Source organism: Polypterus senegalus, chromosome 4 (assembly GCF_016835505.1).
Source record: "Polypterus senegalus isolate Bchr_013 chromosome 4, ASM1683550v1, whole genome shotgun sequence".
In the NCBI taxonomy this organism is placed as follows: Eukaryota; Metazoa; Chordata; class Cladistia; order Polypteriformes; family Polypteridae; genus Polypterus; species Polypterus senegalus.
Genome location: NC_053157.1, coordinates 33,563,807 through 33,579,408, shown reverse-complemented (window position 1 = coordinate 33,579,408; position 15,602 = coordinate 33,563,807). Strand labels below are relative to the sequence as shown.

Here is a 15,602-nt window from a genome sequence, read left to right as displayed (position 1 = left end):
CACACGTGATTGTGTGTCCATATTGATGTAAGACGCCTTCAATCTGTTTACAGTGGCAGCACCCGGGACGCCAAACCCTGCAAACAAAGGCGGCTTTGAACGGAGGACGCAAAAACTGGGAATCCTGGAAAAGGCACAAGTGGTTCATGAAAACAGCACGGCAAGGAAACACAGAGGACCCACCTGGCAAACACCAGAGGTGTAGTCGGGAAGATGAAGTCAGGTTAAGACTGGGAAAAACAATTTGGGTCTTCTGACAGACATCACGATGAGCGTCTGCCTGCTCTGTTCTGGACGCTTTCCAGAAGGCAAATATGGAAAAAAAGGAAGATTAAACCAATACACAGTCAGTGAAACACCCCGAAGAAAATCAGATCACGGCAACTCATCCTCTGTGTAAGGATTCCTCTCAAAGGGGGTGTGATGGCACAAAAGAGCCGTGTGTAAGCAATGGCTGCACGTGGCAATTCATTACAGCAGGACAGTTTCATTTCGTGGTTCTGCCACCTCCCAGTTTATTAATTTACACACAGCACAGTTCTATCAGGGTGGCACAGTGGTACAGCTGCTGCCTCACAGTAAGGAGACCTGGGTTTGTGTCCCGGGTTCCCCCTTTGTGTAGATTTTGACACAAAGTGTGTCTGAGGGGGCTTCCACCCACAGTCCAAAGGTTAGGTGGATTGGCAACACTAAACTGGCCTGGGTGTGTGTGTGTTTGCCCTGCAATGTACTGGCACCCAGTCTAGGGTTTGTTCCTGCCTTGTGCCCTATACTGGCTGCAGCTCCCCACCGAGACCCTATTCAGGACTTAAGAGGGTTTAAAAAAGTCTGATGGCGAACTCGCCATTATTAACTCGATCCCCCAAAAAAAAACAAGAAACAAATGACTCCTGGCATTGTGGTGCCCTGGCAGCAAAGGTAAGGGTGTGATGCTGCATTCTGTCATGCCAGACATGAGCATTCGTGGTGTTTAGAGCAGGTTCTAGGATCGTTGGTGCCCTTGGCGAAGTTGTTAATGGCACTTTGAGAGGAATCATCACTGCCAGACCTGGAGACAGGACTGGGGCCAGCGCAGTATTTAGGACCTCAAAACACAATTTGAGAAAGGCCAGTTATAGCAACGTCTGTTTAGAGGACTGACTCAGAAAACTACGCTCTTGACGGGTGCCATTTCAGAAAATAAGGAGGAATCAGGCTGTGTTAGTTGTCTTTATTCACTGCTCTTAACGTCTCTATAAAGAAAATTAACAAACACCTCAGTTACTGCTACAAATGTGCATTGACTTCTCTAGTTTTCTATTTAAACCACCAGCTGAACATGCGCCTTCTGATGATGCTGACATTCTATATATAGTTTCTTGTTTTTTTAACTTAAGATATTGCTGTAATATACACACGTCATTTAAACTAATAAAATAAACTGAAAACGTATCATAATGACAACATTTAGTGAAACTGAGAATATAATGCTTATCATTAATCGCAAGGTTGCCGGTTCAAATCCCGTAAACACCAAAAGCGACTCAACTTCATTGGGCCCTTTGAGCAAGGCCCTTAACCTGCGATTGCTCCGTCCTGAGTATGACGTCAATCAGCATCCTGCCCAACAAGTAGGCCCTCAAACCTGCAGGTAAACACCTGGGGGCTGGTGGCAGAATTGGCACTCCAGGCACCATAACAAACCTCACGCTGGTTCCATTCCATCAGAACTTGTGTGGTACTGAGGTGTCACCTGTCAAATGGCTGAACTCGGGTCCTAATCTGGGATCCTGAGGTGGTTTATCACGTGGTGGTCCGGCAATGCGCTCTATCAGCGAGTGCTTGTGTTTATATTAAATAGGAATCTTTACCCACAATTCCTATTTACCATATGCTCTTGTATGCAAATAATGCAATCTACTTATCCAAAAAAACGCACAACAGCTTTAGTGTGCCCAAAGCAAACCTCACAAATGGTGGTGAGCAACAGAGGACGATATTTGTTACGTTTCAATACAAGTTGTAATGTGTGTCCATTTGGGAGACGATCACAGTTTGGTAGCAATTCACTCAAGAGCGACAGTCCTGTTGCCATTTTGATTGTTTAATTTTATCTCGCCATACTTGTCTCTTCTATGCTACAGTCTGAGGATTATTATTATTGGCATCATCATCATCATCATCATCATTGTGAGCAATCCAAATTGAGGAGGACCTTGGTAAGGGAGGTGACCAAGAACCTGCTTGTCACTCTAGCTGATCTCCATAGAACCTGTGTGGTGATGAAGGATGGCCATATCTGACGCAGTTCATCAATCGGGCTTTAATGGCAGAGTGGCCAGACGACATATGAAACACCGTCGATAAGACAGCGATTTATTTTTTTTTTTGGTGGGGATTTCAGGAACGCACCCAGCGTTGGCCCAACCCTCACGCACTCACAAACAGAGACACGAATCGAACAAATGAGTGAAGTGTAAAATCAAATATAAACAACAAAAATCAGACAACCCTCCCCTTCCCCTTTGGCGATACAAATATACCACATAGCAGTCAACCCCAACAATAAACACTCACGACTATGTCCTTAGCACAGTTCCAATGCTGCAGAAACGGATGAAATTGGTATGGAGTAAAGATGATGATGACGATCCCGGGAACAGCTTCAGTAATACATTTATTAAACAGCGAAGGGTGAGATTTGCTGGAGCGCTCCCTCCAAAGACGCACATCGACTAATCCAGCACTATTCACCTGACAGGCAGGCACAAGACAGTCCGTTCATCCTTGTGAAAAACGATCCAGGGTATAAATGACTTCACAGTGGTTACGCTGGACGGGACACACAGGATACACAGAAACACAGACCTCCTCTTGCTGCTTCGCCGACCCCTTTTCAAGTTTCCCACCGGCCCTTCTTGTCCCCAGCAAACCCCTATGACCCTTTCAGACATCCTGTCAGGGCAATCCTCTTCAGGGCTGCTTGGAAATGGAGTCCTTCCAGGGGCAGTACTGCTATAGCTTGAGGGAATCCGAGGACGAGAATGGCAGAAAACCCCTAAGTCCAGAGGCCTCATGTATAAACAGTGCGTACGCACAGAAATGTTGCGTAAGGACTTTTCCACACTCAAATCGCGATGTATAAAACCTACACTTGGCGTAAAGCCACGCACTTTTCCACAGTACCTCATGCCTTGTCGTACGCAAGAACTCCGCTCGGTTTTGTAGACTGGCGGCACCCAGCGTCAAAGCAGTGCTACTGTTCCTGTGTGGTTATCCTTTCCTTTTCTGACGCGGCTTTATAAATACACTGAAACTAACCGCATATTGTTTATTAGTGTAATGCATCTGATTGTAATTAACTCATAACAATATAATGGTCCAGGGAATAGCCATAGTATACCAAATACCATAACTGCTTTAGCGTTGTTACTCTCACTGCACCTTCTCCTTCTTCTTCTTCTTCTTCTTCTTCTTTCAGCTGCAACCTTTAGGAGTTGCCACAGCGGATCATCTTTTTCCATATTACTCTCACTGCACCACTCAGAGTATTTATATCACTGTATCTGAGTGTGAATCACAGCAGCAGCTGATCAGAAAGAGAATTCTCGTATACAGTATCAAGCACACGCTGTGTCAGCCACTGCAAAACGTTTCAAAGCCTTTCCTGTACGGACCTCGCGGTTCAGAAACAGTTTCATCCCAAGAACTTTAAACGCACTCAATCAAGTGCTCCTTGTAGAACTGTTTGTACTTATAAGTACAATTACCTCACTGTAAACTTGCACTACAGTTATAATATTGCACAACCTGCGCCACTTAAAGTGCGTATTTACATATGATGATGATATCATTTGTAAGATGAAATGCAGCAAAATATGTTAGTTATATTATACAGATAAAAGTTTAACTTCATTTAAATAATCTATATTCTTCACTGGGAGTGTCGTGAAGGATAGAATAATAAACATGTACTACGAAAATATTTCAATGTTCCTTAAACGTTTTGAAGAATTGGCGCTCTAAGCTTAACGTTTATTACAGAGCTGATTGTGTGGCGATCGGTTACTTAGAGAAAGAAAAGCAAGGACTGCAGGGGCGGCTACGCCAATATATATTGAATATAAAACAGAAAGAGAAAATAACGACACAGCTAAAAATGCAGCAACAAATTTCGACAAAAGTTAAACGCTTGTGTCATGAGCACGAGGCGGCTATGCAGTGTCTGCAAGGGACAAGGCCATCCACCGTGCATAAGATACCATATTGACATTGGCAGGCGAAGGGGCCACCGATTCTTCCTCTGTCCAGTTCCACCACAAGCCTAGAGCCGCCTCTGAGTACTGCTGCAATAAATAATTTCATCGAAGGTCGCGCACAATCACTGCGCCGTGAAACTCATGTTTAATAACGTGCTTTAACTCCTATCATCATGAAAATGATATCACGTATACATCTCAGTATTTTAGTTATTCAGAGAGCTGTAATATCACGAATGTCATGGATTCTGTGTCCAGTTGAAGGAAGAGAGCCGGTTTAAGAAGCAAGTAGTGATTCACACACACAGAGCACATAGAAGATCACATACAAAACAAAGCATTTAACGTGCTACTTTAATTACGATGTGATTTGAGAAACTGGTTAATTAAACGATTTTAAGATGACGTTTATGATGTTCTACATTAATGACAAAATAAAGTACATGATTAAAGTGGAAATTTCGAGATTTTCCCCACTGTGTGCCTTTTTTTCTCTGTACCCTAATTAGCTTTCATATGACACTCAGACAGTGGGCTACAACTCGCCTTTTCACGGCGACTTTGATATGTGACTTCTTTTTTATTTCCGGCACTGTGTGACTTTGTGAACGTGAGCTTTCAAGTTTCTCCGACACGCTATGTCACTCAATCAACTTCATTTTGTTGATTATACCACTGGGCTATTTATATTAATTTGCATATTCAAAGAGGTGTAATTCTGGGAAGATTTGGGGCTGGACAGCACATGCGTGCACAAGCGTTACTTTTCACGCTGACCGGGATTTATGTAGCGGAAGAACACGGAAGTTGGCGAACGCACAGATTCCTGCATCTGGATTTTTCTGTGCATAAGCACATTTCGGCTTTTGTGCTCACGTCATGTTATAGTGCGAATTCTACGCACAGCGTTATGCATGAGGCCCAAGGTGTGTGAAGTTTGTTGCGTCAGACCCAAGAAGGGTCCAGGGTTTAATTGCTGGCAACGGTGATTCAATGAAGTGCTGAGAAAAAATCTGAATATCTAACTACACAGGTCTAGAATGCTCATATTCTTCAGGGATTTGCAAACTTTACCAATCTCTACTTTTCTCAGCTTCCTTTTATTGTTCTCTTGTGGTGGCATTTGGTACCACCACCACCTGACCAATGCCCTGTGCCCCCACCTGGGATACTGGAATGAAAGCGGGTGCCCCAGCTGTCTACAAGAACAACTGCATCAAATCCTCTCTGGCGAAGCCTGGAAACAATGATGAATGACTAAACCAAATTTTTGTTTGGTAGATCGCCCAGTAGGGGCTGGGTGGGCTTTTGGCTTTAAAACCCCTGCAGATTTTGCTTTTTAATCCAGCTTAACTGGAGTTCTTTGTGCTTTGTGCCCTCCCCCGCCATAACCTATTATCTGTGGGGGGGGAAGTGAAAGCTTTAGACTTGTCAAAAATTTCACTCTCCGGTTTTCGATGTATCTCGATGTTTTAGGGTCCTCTGATACAGTAAACATTGATAACTCGATAATGGGTTTGTGTGTGTCTGTGTGTGTGTCACAGTTTAGAGGCAAAATGGCTGGACGGAAAAATACCAAACTCGAAACTTAAGCCTGCTTTGAGATGACGATGCGCTGATTAGTTTTTGAGCCAAATCATTCAAGAGAAAGAGGCACTCTAGAGGAACCCTCAAATGCCGTCATTCTGCAATTAATTATGAATTCTTCTCGTCAGTTGCTATCGTAATGATCTATTTTATGATCAGAAAGATCAGCCTTAGAGCAATAAATAATTACTGAAATGTTATAGGATAGTTTGGGTAACTTGCTTCCTAGAGTGCAAAGCCTACTGATGCTCACGTCTGAATTTTGGTTTTCTTCTGTCCTCTTGCTATCTGACCTTCTCACCGGACTCATCTTTAGAGACTGACATTATGATGTTGTATATCAGGGCGCTACTTTTCTGCTAATTATTGTCACACATGGGTGGCTGGAGATCACTTTCCAGGCTCGGGTAAGGCATGCAATAACCGCCTGGCTGAGGACAAGAGGGGGCACCAACACTAACACTGCCATCTCTTTTCTCCTCTGTAGCTCTGAGAGGCTCCACAGCCACACCCCCACTCAACTAAGCCACGCCTCTTCAGGTCAGGAAGACAGAAACCCAAGGGCTCCCAGAAGATGCCTGTCAGATAAATCTCAGTCGGTGGAGCTACAAAGCTCCCAGTCCCGGACCCACTCCACAGCGGTGGGATGTTAGAGAAGCTGCTGACGCTGATGTGCCAGATTTTGTGCCACCGCACACTCATTTCTGTTCTTTGTTTTAGACATTGGCAGTAAACTGGGTGACCCGGTTGGCACCTCATTTTTTCTTTGGTTCTCCTCTCCCTTATTTGTCTTCCACATAGTACATCACTTTTATAAGATTGTACGGGATTATTTTTATGTATTTATTTTTTCTTTGTTATTTATTCTCTAATATTCTTACCTAATCTTGTTTTTCTTCTTTTCTTATACTGTAACTTTCTCTTTGATATCTGGTAAAGCACTTTGAGCTCCATTATAAATAAATGTTGTTGTTATTGTGTCATAGTTTATTTTTAAGAAAATGAATTTGAATGATTTTACCATAAGGCTGCACCAGAGCAAAATATGAAAACAGTGAAGGGGTCTGAGTACTTTTTGAAGGGCTTGTATATGTCACGTTTTGATTTGATCAAAAATAAGAAATATGGACAATAACAGAAATATATTTTCAGGTAACAGAGCCCGAAATCAGAATAGTCAATGGTGCTGGGCTGTAGCAGCATGGGGGTCTTCTGAGTCCCATAGTTAGCTTTGTACAAATGATAGGCGCCGGAGTCTTGTGTACATTTTGGTGATTTGCCGCCAGTAGGTTGGCTTCGTGCTGTGCCTTCCGAGTGACATGATCATTCTGTACTGTGCGTCTTTGGTCTGTCGCATGAGATCTTATTTGTTATTCAAATATTCCTTGTGATATGAATCATTTTTAGAGGTGGTTCCTTATAGAGTTGTTTGCTTAAGACACTGCAAGCAAAACTAATACAAGTAAGCCAGTGATGTCAGCAGGATACAGCGTGTGATCAGACTCTACATGTACGTGAAGTCTGAGCCACACCTGAACATTAGCATGCAGCCCGCCGTCTGTCATGGGTTCATCAAGGTGTTTTGCATAATTACTTTCTCTTTATTCACACTAAAATATGAAACTATTTGAACAGCCTTGAAACGGAAAGTGGACGAGAACACAAATGGATGGAAGGTGACATCCAAGCAGAGCTTTCTACTGTTTCTTTGAATTTTGTAAGACTGTACTGGTTTGGATTTCCTTTCAGCAAACTCTCCCTGAAATGAACGTAAAGCGTGTCTGCATGTAACTGAGGCCTTTGAAGAAAAAGAACTTCATTTTCCCAAAACCTGCCCTCACAGTAATGGTAAGTGACTTGCTGTTTTCAGTTCTTAGTGCAGTCAATCACAACTCTGTGGGACAGCAATGGCCACACGTGGTTCTCTTAGAGCTTCTTCAAATCGTGATGACTCTGCTCATCCTCTGCAATCTAAATTCTGTTTCCAGCAGCCTGACAAGCAGTAGAAACCTGCAATGCTGAAGAAAAACAAAGACACTTAAGAGATCAGCAGTCTGGCTTTTCCATTGCAGAGTAGTTCAAACTGTGAAGGAGTAAACAGGTCAAAGTTAAAGTTCTGTCAATATCGCATGTTGGTAAGGGGTTTTATTTAGGACTTACCATGTAGTTTCTCTTTTCTTTTTCTTTTTATCTGATATTTTTGTAGGTCATCCCTAGCACATGTAATGTATAACATATATAATTCAATTCAGAGTCTATCATGAAGACATTTGAATAAAGACAGGAAGTGACTCTAGGCGGGCCGCCAGTCCACTGCAGGGCTGTTTCATGAACACATCCTCATAGGGCTAATTTGAATGAACACACACACACACGCTTCTTTAGTATGGGGATGGACTATCAAAGAACATGTGGGAAATCCCATGTAGGCACAGTAAGGACATGCTAATCACTGCCCTATTGCAATGCTCAAATGATGGTAGAGCCAAAGATACAGGAGGAGCAACATGGATTCCATCCAGCTTCTCACCCTGGCACAGTTCCTGGAGGGTGTATGAGAGTATGATAACCCAATCTACTTCAGTTTTGTAGATTTGGAAAAAGAACATGACCATGTGCCTCAGCATGAATCGTGAAAGGTGTTGTAGGAACTTGGGGTAACAGGGCCGCTCTTGTTCCCTGCATGAATTCAGGGAGAGCTGTGTCTGAATGCTTGACGTTGAGTCGAATTCGTTTGCTGTAGTTGTCTGATTCCATCAAGGCTGTTGTCTTATAACCACGGACAGGATACCAAGGTGCAGTCGAGGATGTCCCGATAAGGAGACAATGGGTAGCATTGATTTATGCAGATGATGTTATCCTCTTTGCCTCATCTGACTGTGACGTTTGGCACACATGCGAGCAATTTGCTGCTGCTGACCAGCATCTCTACGTCTGAGGTCACAGTTCTCTCTTGGAAAAGAGTTGATCACTCTGAGGTGGACAACTGCCTTTAGTGGAGGAGTTCAAGTATCTTGTGATCTTGTATATGAGTAATGGAAAATGAGAACAGAGAAGCAGGTGTTTTATAGCTGCTATATTCGCCATGGCGGAGAAGTGGCAGCAGAGTCTAAAAGAGAGGCTCCCAGGTTTACCAGTTGACCGAAACCCTGGTCATATGCTGTGGGAATTGACTGAAAGAATAAGATTGCAGATACAAACAACAATAATGAGGTTTCTTCACAGGACACTCCTTCACAGGGTGAGAAGCTCAAAGATTCAGAAGAGTCTCAAAGTAGAGTTGCTTCTCCTCCGGATCATGAGGAATCAGTTGAGGTGGTCTGGGCATGTCGTGAAGATCCATCCTAGGCTAGCCTGCCTAGAGCTGCTCTGGATTCATCCCTCTTAGATTATATATTTTGACTGGCATGGGAACACCTATGAATTCTCCAGGAAGAGCTGAAATCTGCAGCCGAGGACAGGGGAGTCTGGGCTGATCTGCTTGGCCTGCTGCCACTGTGACCTTCAGTATGAGAAGCAGTTGAGAAGATAAGATGAGAGACGGGATGATGTGGGCAAAAGTATTGAAACCCTTACACTATTTAAAAAAAAAAGTAAAAACTGGCAAAGTGACAGGCCACTATTTTATATTTCATATACCATGGAGCAGAAACTTTCCTTTTGATTTTGGACTTAATACAATTTTTTAAAAAATATAAAAAAATGAAAATGACAAGGAAAGAATTGAGGTCCTTGGAAGTTAAAAGAGATGTAGTGATTTCTCAAGCCAGCTAATTCCGCTAATTAGTACCACAGGATCTTCAGTCCTGCAGCCTGTTTAAGTGGAGCAAAGTCCTCGTTCAGCTGTGTTTGTTCGTTTTATGTTTTATGCTGTACCTGGACAAGAGAAGGAAAATCAGAGTTGCCTAAGGAGGAAAGGAAGAAGGTAATCACCAACCATAGGTTTAAAGTCCCCCTCTAATGATCTTCATGTTTCTTTTACCATTGTGGCTAATATTATTAAAAAGTTTAATGTCCATAGATCCATAGCAAACTTCCATGGATATGGCCACAACAGGAATGTTGACCCCAGTTTCATCTAAAAGATGCTTTCTTTGGTTCTTTCTCCACCATTGAAATCATCGAGACAGATCCAGGCTGACCTCCAAGATCAAGGTACAAAACTGCCATCAGTTGCTGTCTGAAAGAAAATGGGCACCAAGGTAGAAGATCTGAACAACAGATGCAAAGAAAACCCAAGTTGACGAGCCGCATTCCTTCTTTAAAAATGTCCGTTGGAAAGTCACAGCAGAAGACAAAACGAGGCTTACAAAGAAAAAACATGAAACATGGGAGAGGCTCATTAATGTTATGGGGTTGCTGTTCTGTCTCGAGCACTGCATGCCTGACATCTACGCAGAGTAGTACAATGAAATCATCAATGAGACCACCACAGCATTCTGGAAATGCAAAATGTAAAGAAAGCTGCATCTCAGTTGCTGGTCATGGACTCTCCAGCTGAATAACAACTCGAAACAAACATCTAAGCACCCACGAATGTTTGAAAAGAAAACTCTGGATCATTCTGAACTGGCCTGCCATGAGTCCTGATCCAAAACCAGGTGAATGTCTATGAAAAGAGCTGAAACTTGATGGTGGGAGAAGGAACCATGAAACCTATGAGAGCTGGAGCAGTCTGCTCAAGAAGTGTAGGCCAAATGGCCAGCTGAGAGGTGCAGAAGTCCTATTCAGAGCTACGGAAAGTGCTTGATTCCCATTACTGCCTCAAAAGGACGTGCAATAAAATACTGCATTATAATAATGATAATTATAATTATATAATAAATAATTAAATATAATTATAATTATAATAATGTAGTCCACACCGTTTTCATTTGTCTTTATTTTCTTACTTTCTCATATACGAAGTATTGGAAAAATATTGTTATCGTCCAAAGATTCAATGTCGAGATTTTGAGGAATCTCAACGATTTAGACCTCCCTGAGTCCGAAAATAAAATTTTGGAATTATGTCTGTGTGTGTGTGTGTGTGTGTGTGTGTGTGTGTGTGTGTGTGTGTGTGTGTGTGTGTGTGTGTGTGTGTGTGTGTGTGTGTGTGCGTGTGTGTGTGTGTAAACTCGATGACTTGAGCACACGTTCACTTGTATTAGGTACAAAACGGAGATTTCTCATAACTTTTGGGCTATTTCCGTTAACTGGAAGTGGTTCTTTACCTTTTATTATTGCAGCTGCAGAGTCCAATTTATTCATCTTTACTTTAATAATAATTGTTTAATACATTATTAATTTGATTTGATTTGTTGTTGACCATTCTTTAATGTACGTAATATAAAAATATAATCATTGTCTTGCGGTTCACTCCTCAAATATCCATCCCCATACCTGAATATACAAGAAAGAGTTGGGGAGACCACTCCAGCTTATTAAATAATATCTTGAGCCCTAAAATCAAGAGCACCTTCTGTGCAATATAAGAACGGTGGACACAAATTCTAAATTGTGATTCTTTGTCAGATAGTTGAAGGGTGCTGATACCTGTGGTCCCGTCAGGAATACTTCTCACCCGGACCTGACCTTGAGCTCGCTCTGCTTCTGACCCCTTCACATAAAGCAGAAGCACTCATCGGGGCATCCTGCACGGTCTTACAAAATGGCATTAATCCCTTTTTGGTTTCCCACAGTAGTGTTCTGCCTGTTCATTAAAAAGTATGTGTTTTTGTGATATCTAACAAGTATAGTGTTATGAAGAGCACCTCACGACTAATTTATGCTAGTTAGCAGCCGCCAGAAGATTATGAGGGAATCCAAAATCTCACTTCTTGAAGCAGTTGGAAATGAAAATGTAATTTAGCTAGATTTATTTTTAGAATTTTGTCCTTTATAGCGGAGCTGTCAGAGAGTAGTTTAGAGTAGAAAACCTCCAGCGACGACTGTGTAACCAGTGGAGATGCAAACGTAACGGACAGTAGCATCTGCAATCGTGAACTGCTTCCAAGGGACAACGCGGACATTATGAGTCTTCCTACTGTTCTGTGATTGGTTGTCAGCTATGTGGTGACCACCTAATACGTCACCTACCACCTTGCACTGCACAGACCACAGCTATCAGGCCTAGTGCCACCTCTAGCTGAACTGGGGTCCTAATCTAACCTAATATAATTGGGGTCCCCACTCCACCAATCCCAGGATGCACTACATTAGTGTTCCTTATAACAGCATTCATCTGAACAATTACTATATAAATAAACAAAGAAGCACACATCACCAACTTCACTATAACGTTTAGCGTCAAATCCTTTAATGTTTTTTACAAATAATACAAACTTGAAAGTGAATGTTTAGGGGGTCTCTTCAGTCTGTAACACAGCAGCACACGTCTACATTTTCTGGAGGTAAAAATGTGAGGTCATCACACGTCAGAATCTGTGCCATGTCTGAGGTGGTGCCCATGATAGCCAAGCCACGGATGACCTTCAGTATGTCGTGATGAGTTAAGGGTTTCAAAACTGGGAAATGGAAAGGATGCCGCAATCCTGAGGGCAACCATAGATTTAAACTTCAACGGTTATTAACGACAATGATTCACCAATTGATTTGTTTCCTTTATAAATGAAGGCCTAAAATGTCATCATCATCATCATCATCATAATAATAATGATGATGATGATAATGGTGGTCCAAAGTATCAATGTGCTGCTCCTCTTGACCGCACCAACAGTTGTGATACAACAACAAAAGCAATTTTAACACCACCATTACCACAACTACAGTACTAATAAATGAAATACAACAACTATGGCTCCTGCTAATGATAATATCTAAAATACTAATAATAAAATAAAAACTACAAATGCTAGTATTGAAGGTGCTTGATAAACTTGTAAATAGCAGGTCAAAATGAAATTGAATACTTAGATATTTATCAAATGAACGTTTGACAAGATCACCTACGCTCGTAAATTTGTCTAAACTTCATTTTGTTCTTCCAATGAGAGTGGATAACATAGAGAAATGTACTCTTGAAACTGGTCATCTCTGCATATTAGAAAAGTATTATAAACACATGAGAAAAGTAAATACTATATTTTATTAAGCATTAAGATGTAAGAGTTAGGATTACAAAGACTTCTGCCTACATATTTTTTATTATTCTGTATGAGCCACCAATACCACCGATAGTTCATAAGCCAAAGGTTAGAAGGGGAATGTGAGCTCATGGCTGTAAATAATGGTAGCAAGCGCCAAGCTAGTAGGGAGTACAGGTAGGCCTTGTCAGACAGTCATGATGGACAGAGAGGGGTTTGAGAAATAATGGTGGAGTTAATTAGGGGCAGAGCAGGGGAATGTTAAGAGTCAGATGAGGATGAATAATGACGTGTAATAATTGTAAGAGCTGCCCATGGCTGCTCGCTCTTCCCATCTGAAGTGAGTCTGATTCTGCTGCCTGTCTTGAGACTCTGAGTGCCTTCTTTGGGGCTGAGGGTGCGAGCGCCAGCGCCAGCCTGCTTCAACAATAGCAATAAGGTATTAACTAAATCAGTAATGTTAGGTACCAATAAAATGAACCAACTGAGCTGATCTCTCTGTTTTCGTATGTCAGATTTAGTTGCCTGGTGCTTCTCCACAATTCAGCCAATCACTCACAAGTAAGCGAGAGAGTCGCCTGTGTGTCGATGAAATTCACAAACGTGAAGAACGCTCGGAGCACTTCATACAGTATGTCGACTAACGTCAGCAGCCTTGAACTACGTGCGCAGGTCCTGAGGTTTACATGGCGGTAACAAATACACCTCAGCCATGTGTCCGCTGGGTACTGTACCGTCAGATCATATGTGTTAAACTCTCAGTTTCAAAACCAGTACACACTATTACACTATTAAGTACTCCATTGTCACTCCAGTAGCACCTGCTAGCTTTAGTGTGGTGCTGACTGATGCCATATTTGCTAGCTTACTGGAGTTTAACAAATTTACATTTCGACACACACTTGTAAGTGCGGCACGAGCCTCTTCTTCGTGCCTTCGCTTTTTCCTGACTGGTGTTATTTGAAGCCATCTCTCTGCTCGGTAACAGAAATTTATCACAACAGTAGACTGGCAACAACGTTAACTTGACCATTCATGAAACAGAAATAACCCCAACAGAGTCAAGCTGTGAACCCCCAGAGCTCAGCACCATTGTGGAGGTTTTCACTTTACATTATACGTCAGTGATGTTATGTGATGTGTCCGGTTATGCTATGGTTACGATTAGGGTTGTGGGAGGAGCAATCTGAATCAAGTCAAGTAAACCATGCGACTAAAACGAGCAATCCAATTGGCTGTCCAGTGCAGCTCCGGAATTGTGGAGGTCTGTGAACCCCCAATGGGCCTCCACCACTTCAGTCCTCTGATCACCGGCCCTGATCTACGTATAGCAGGAGATAGCTCCGATCAGGACCACACTGCTTACCTCTTCTATAGACGGAACTTAATACTTTCTAAAGTAGTAAAAAACTGAATCAAAATCACTGAATATCTTCTTCTTCTTCTTACAGCTGCTCCCGTTAGGAGCTGCCACAGCAGATCACCTTCTACCATATTTTTCTGTCTTCTGCATCTTGTTCTGTCACCCCCATCACCTACATGTCCTCTCTCACCACATCCATAAACCTTTGCTTAGGCCTTCCTCTTTTCCTCTTCCCTGGCAGGTTTGTCCTTAACCTTCCCTGGCAGGTTTGTCCTTAACATCCTCTCCTCTGCACATGTCCAACCCAACGCAATCTCACCTCTCTGACTTTGTCTCCCAATCATCCAACTTGAGCTGACCCTCTAATGTCCTCATTTCTAATCCTATTCATCCTCGTCACACCCAATGCAAATCTTAGCATCTTTAACTCTGCCAGCTCCAGCTCTGCGTCCTGCTTTCTGGTCAGTGCCACCGTCTCCAACCCATGTAGACCTTCCCTGTCACTCTTCTCCACTCATTCCACGCTGCCTGCACTCTCTTTTTCATTTCTCTTCCACATCCCCCATTACTCTCTACTGTTGATCCCAATTATTCAAACTCATCCACCTTCACCAACTCTACTCAGCATTCCATTGATCTCCCTCTCATTTACAGAAATGTATTCTGTCTTGTTCCTACTGACCTTTATTCCTCTCCTCTCCAGAGCATATCTCCACCCCTCCAGGGTCTCCTCGACCTGCTCCCTACTATCGCTACAGATCACAATGTCATCAGGAAACATCACAGTCCACGGGGACTCCTGTCTAATCTCGTCTGTCAACATGTCCATCACTGAATAGAACTCACAAAAGGCAAAGAAAAAAGACAGAAGAAAATCTATCTATCTATCTATCTATCTATCTATCTATCTATCTATCTATCTATCTATCTATCTATCTATCTATCTATCTATCTATCTATCTATCTATCTATCTATATCCTAACTACAGGGTCACGGGGGTCTGCTGGAGCCAATCTCAGCCAACACGGGGCGTAAGACAGGAAACAAACCCCAAGCAGGTTGCCAGCCCACCGCAGGACACACACACACACACACACACCAAGCACACACTAGGGACAATTTAGACTGTGGGAGGAAACATACATCTACAGTATCTATCTATCTATCTATCTATCTATCTATCTATCTATCTATCTATCTATCTATCTATCTATCTATCTATCTATCTATCATCTTTGTTCATAGAAGTGCGAGATGACTGCTCCATTTGGGTGGTCTTTTACCTCGTGGAAGGGAGGGGTCCACCTTTATCAACATGGTGGCAAAAA

At 42.5% G+C, this 15,602-nt stretch overlaps 1 protein-coding gene across 1 annotated transcript in view; it reads left to right on the top strand.

Moving 5' to 3' along the window:
* Window positions 1–7,482: 7,482 nt before the first annotated feature.
* Window positions 7,483–15,602, top strand: part of LOC120527242 (coiled-coil domain-containing protein 68-like) — a 54,096-nt gene continuing 45,976 nt past the window's right edge. Inside the window, exon 1 of the mRNA XM_039750423.1 lies at window positions 7,483–7,673. Within this exon, the coding sequence (XP_039606357.1) occupies window positions 7,671–7,673 (3 nt within the window). The 5' untranslated portion in view covers window positions 7,483–7,670. The remainder of the gene's footprint in view (window positions 7,674–15,602) is intronic.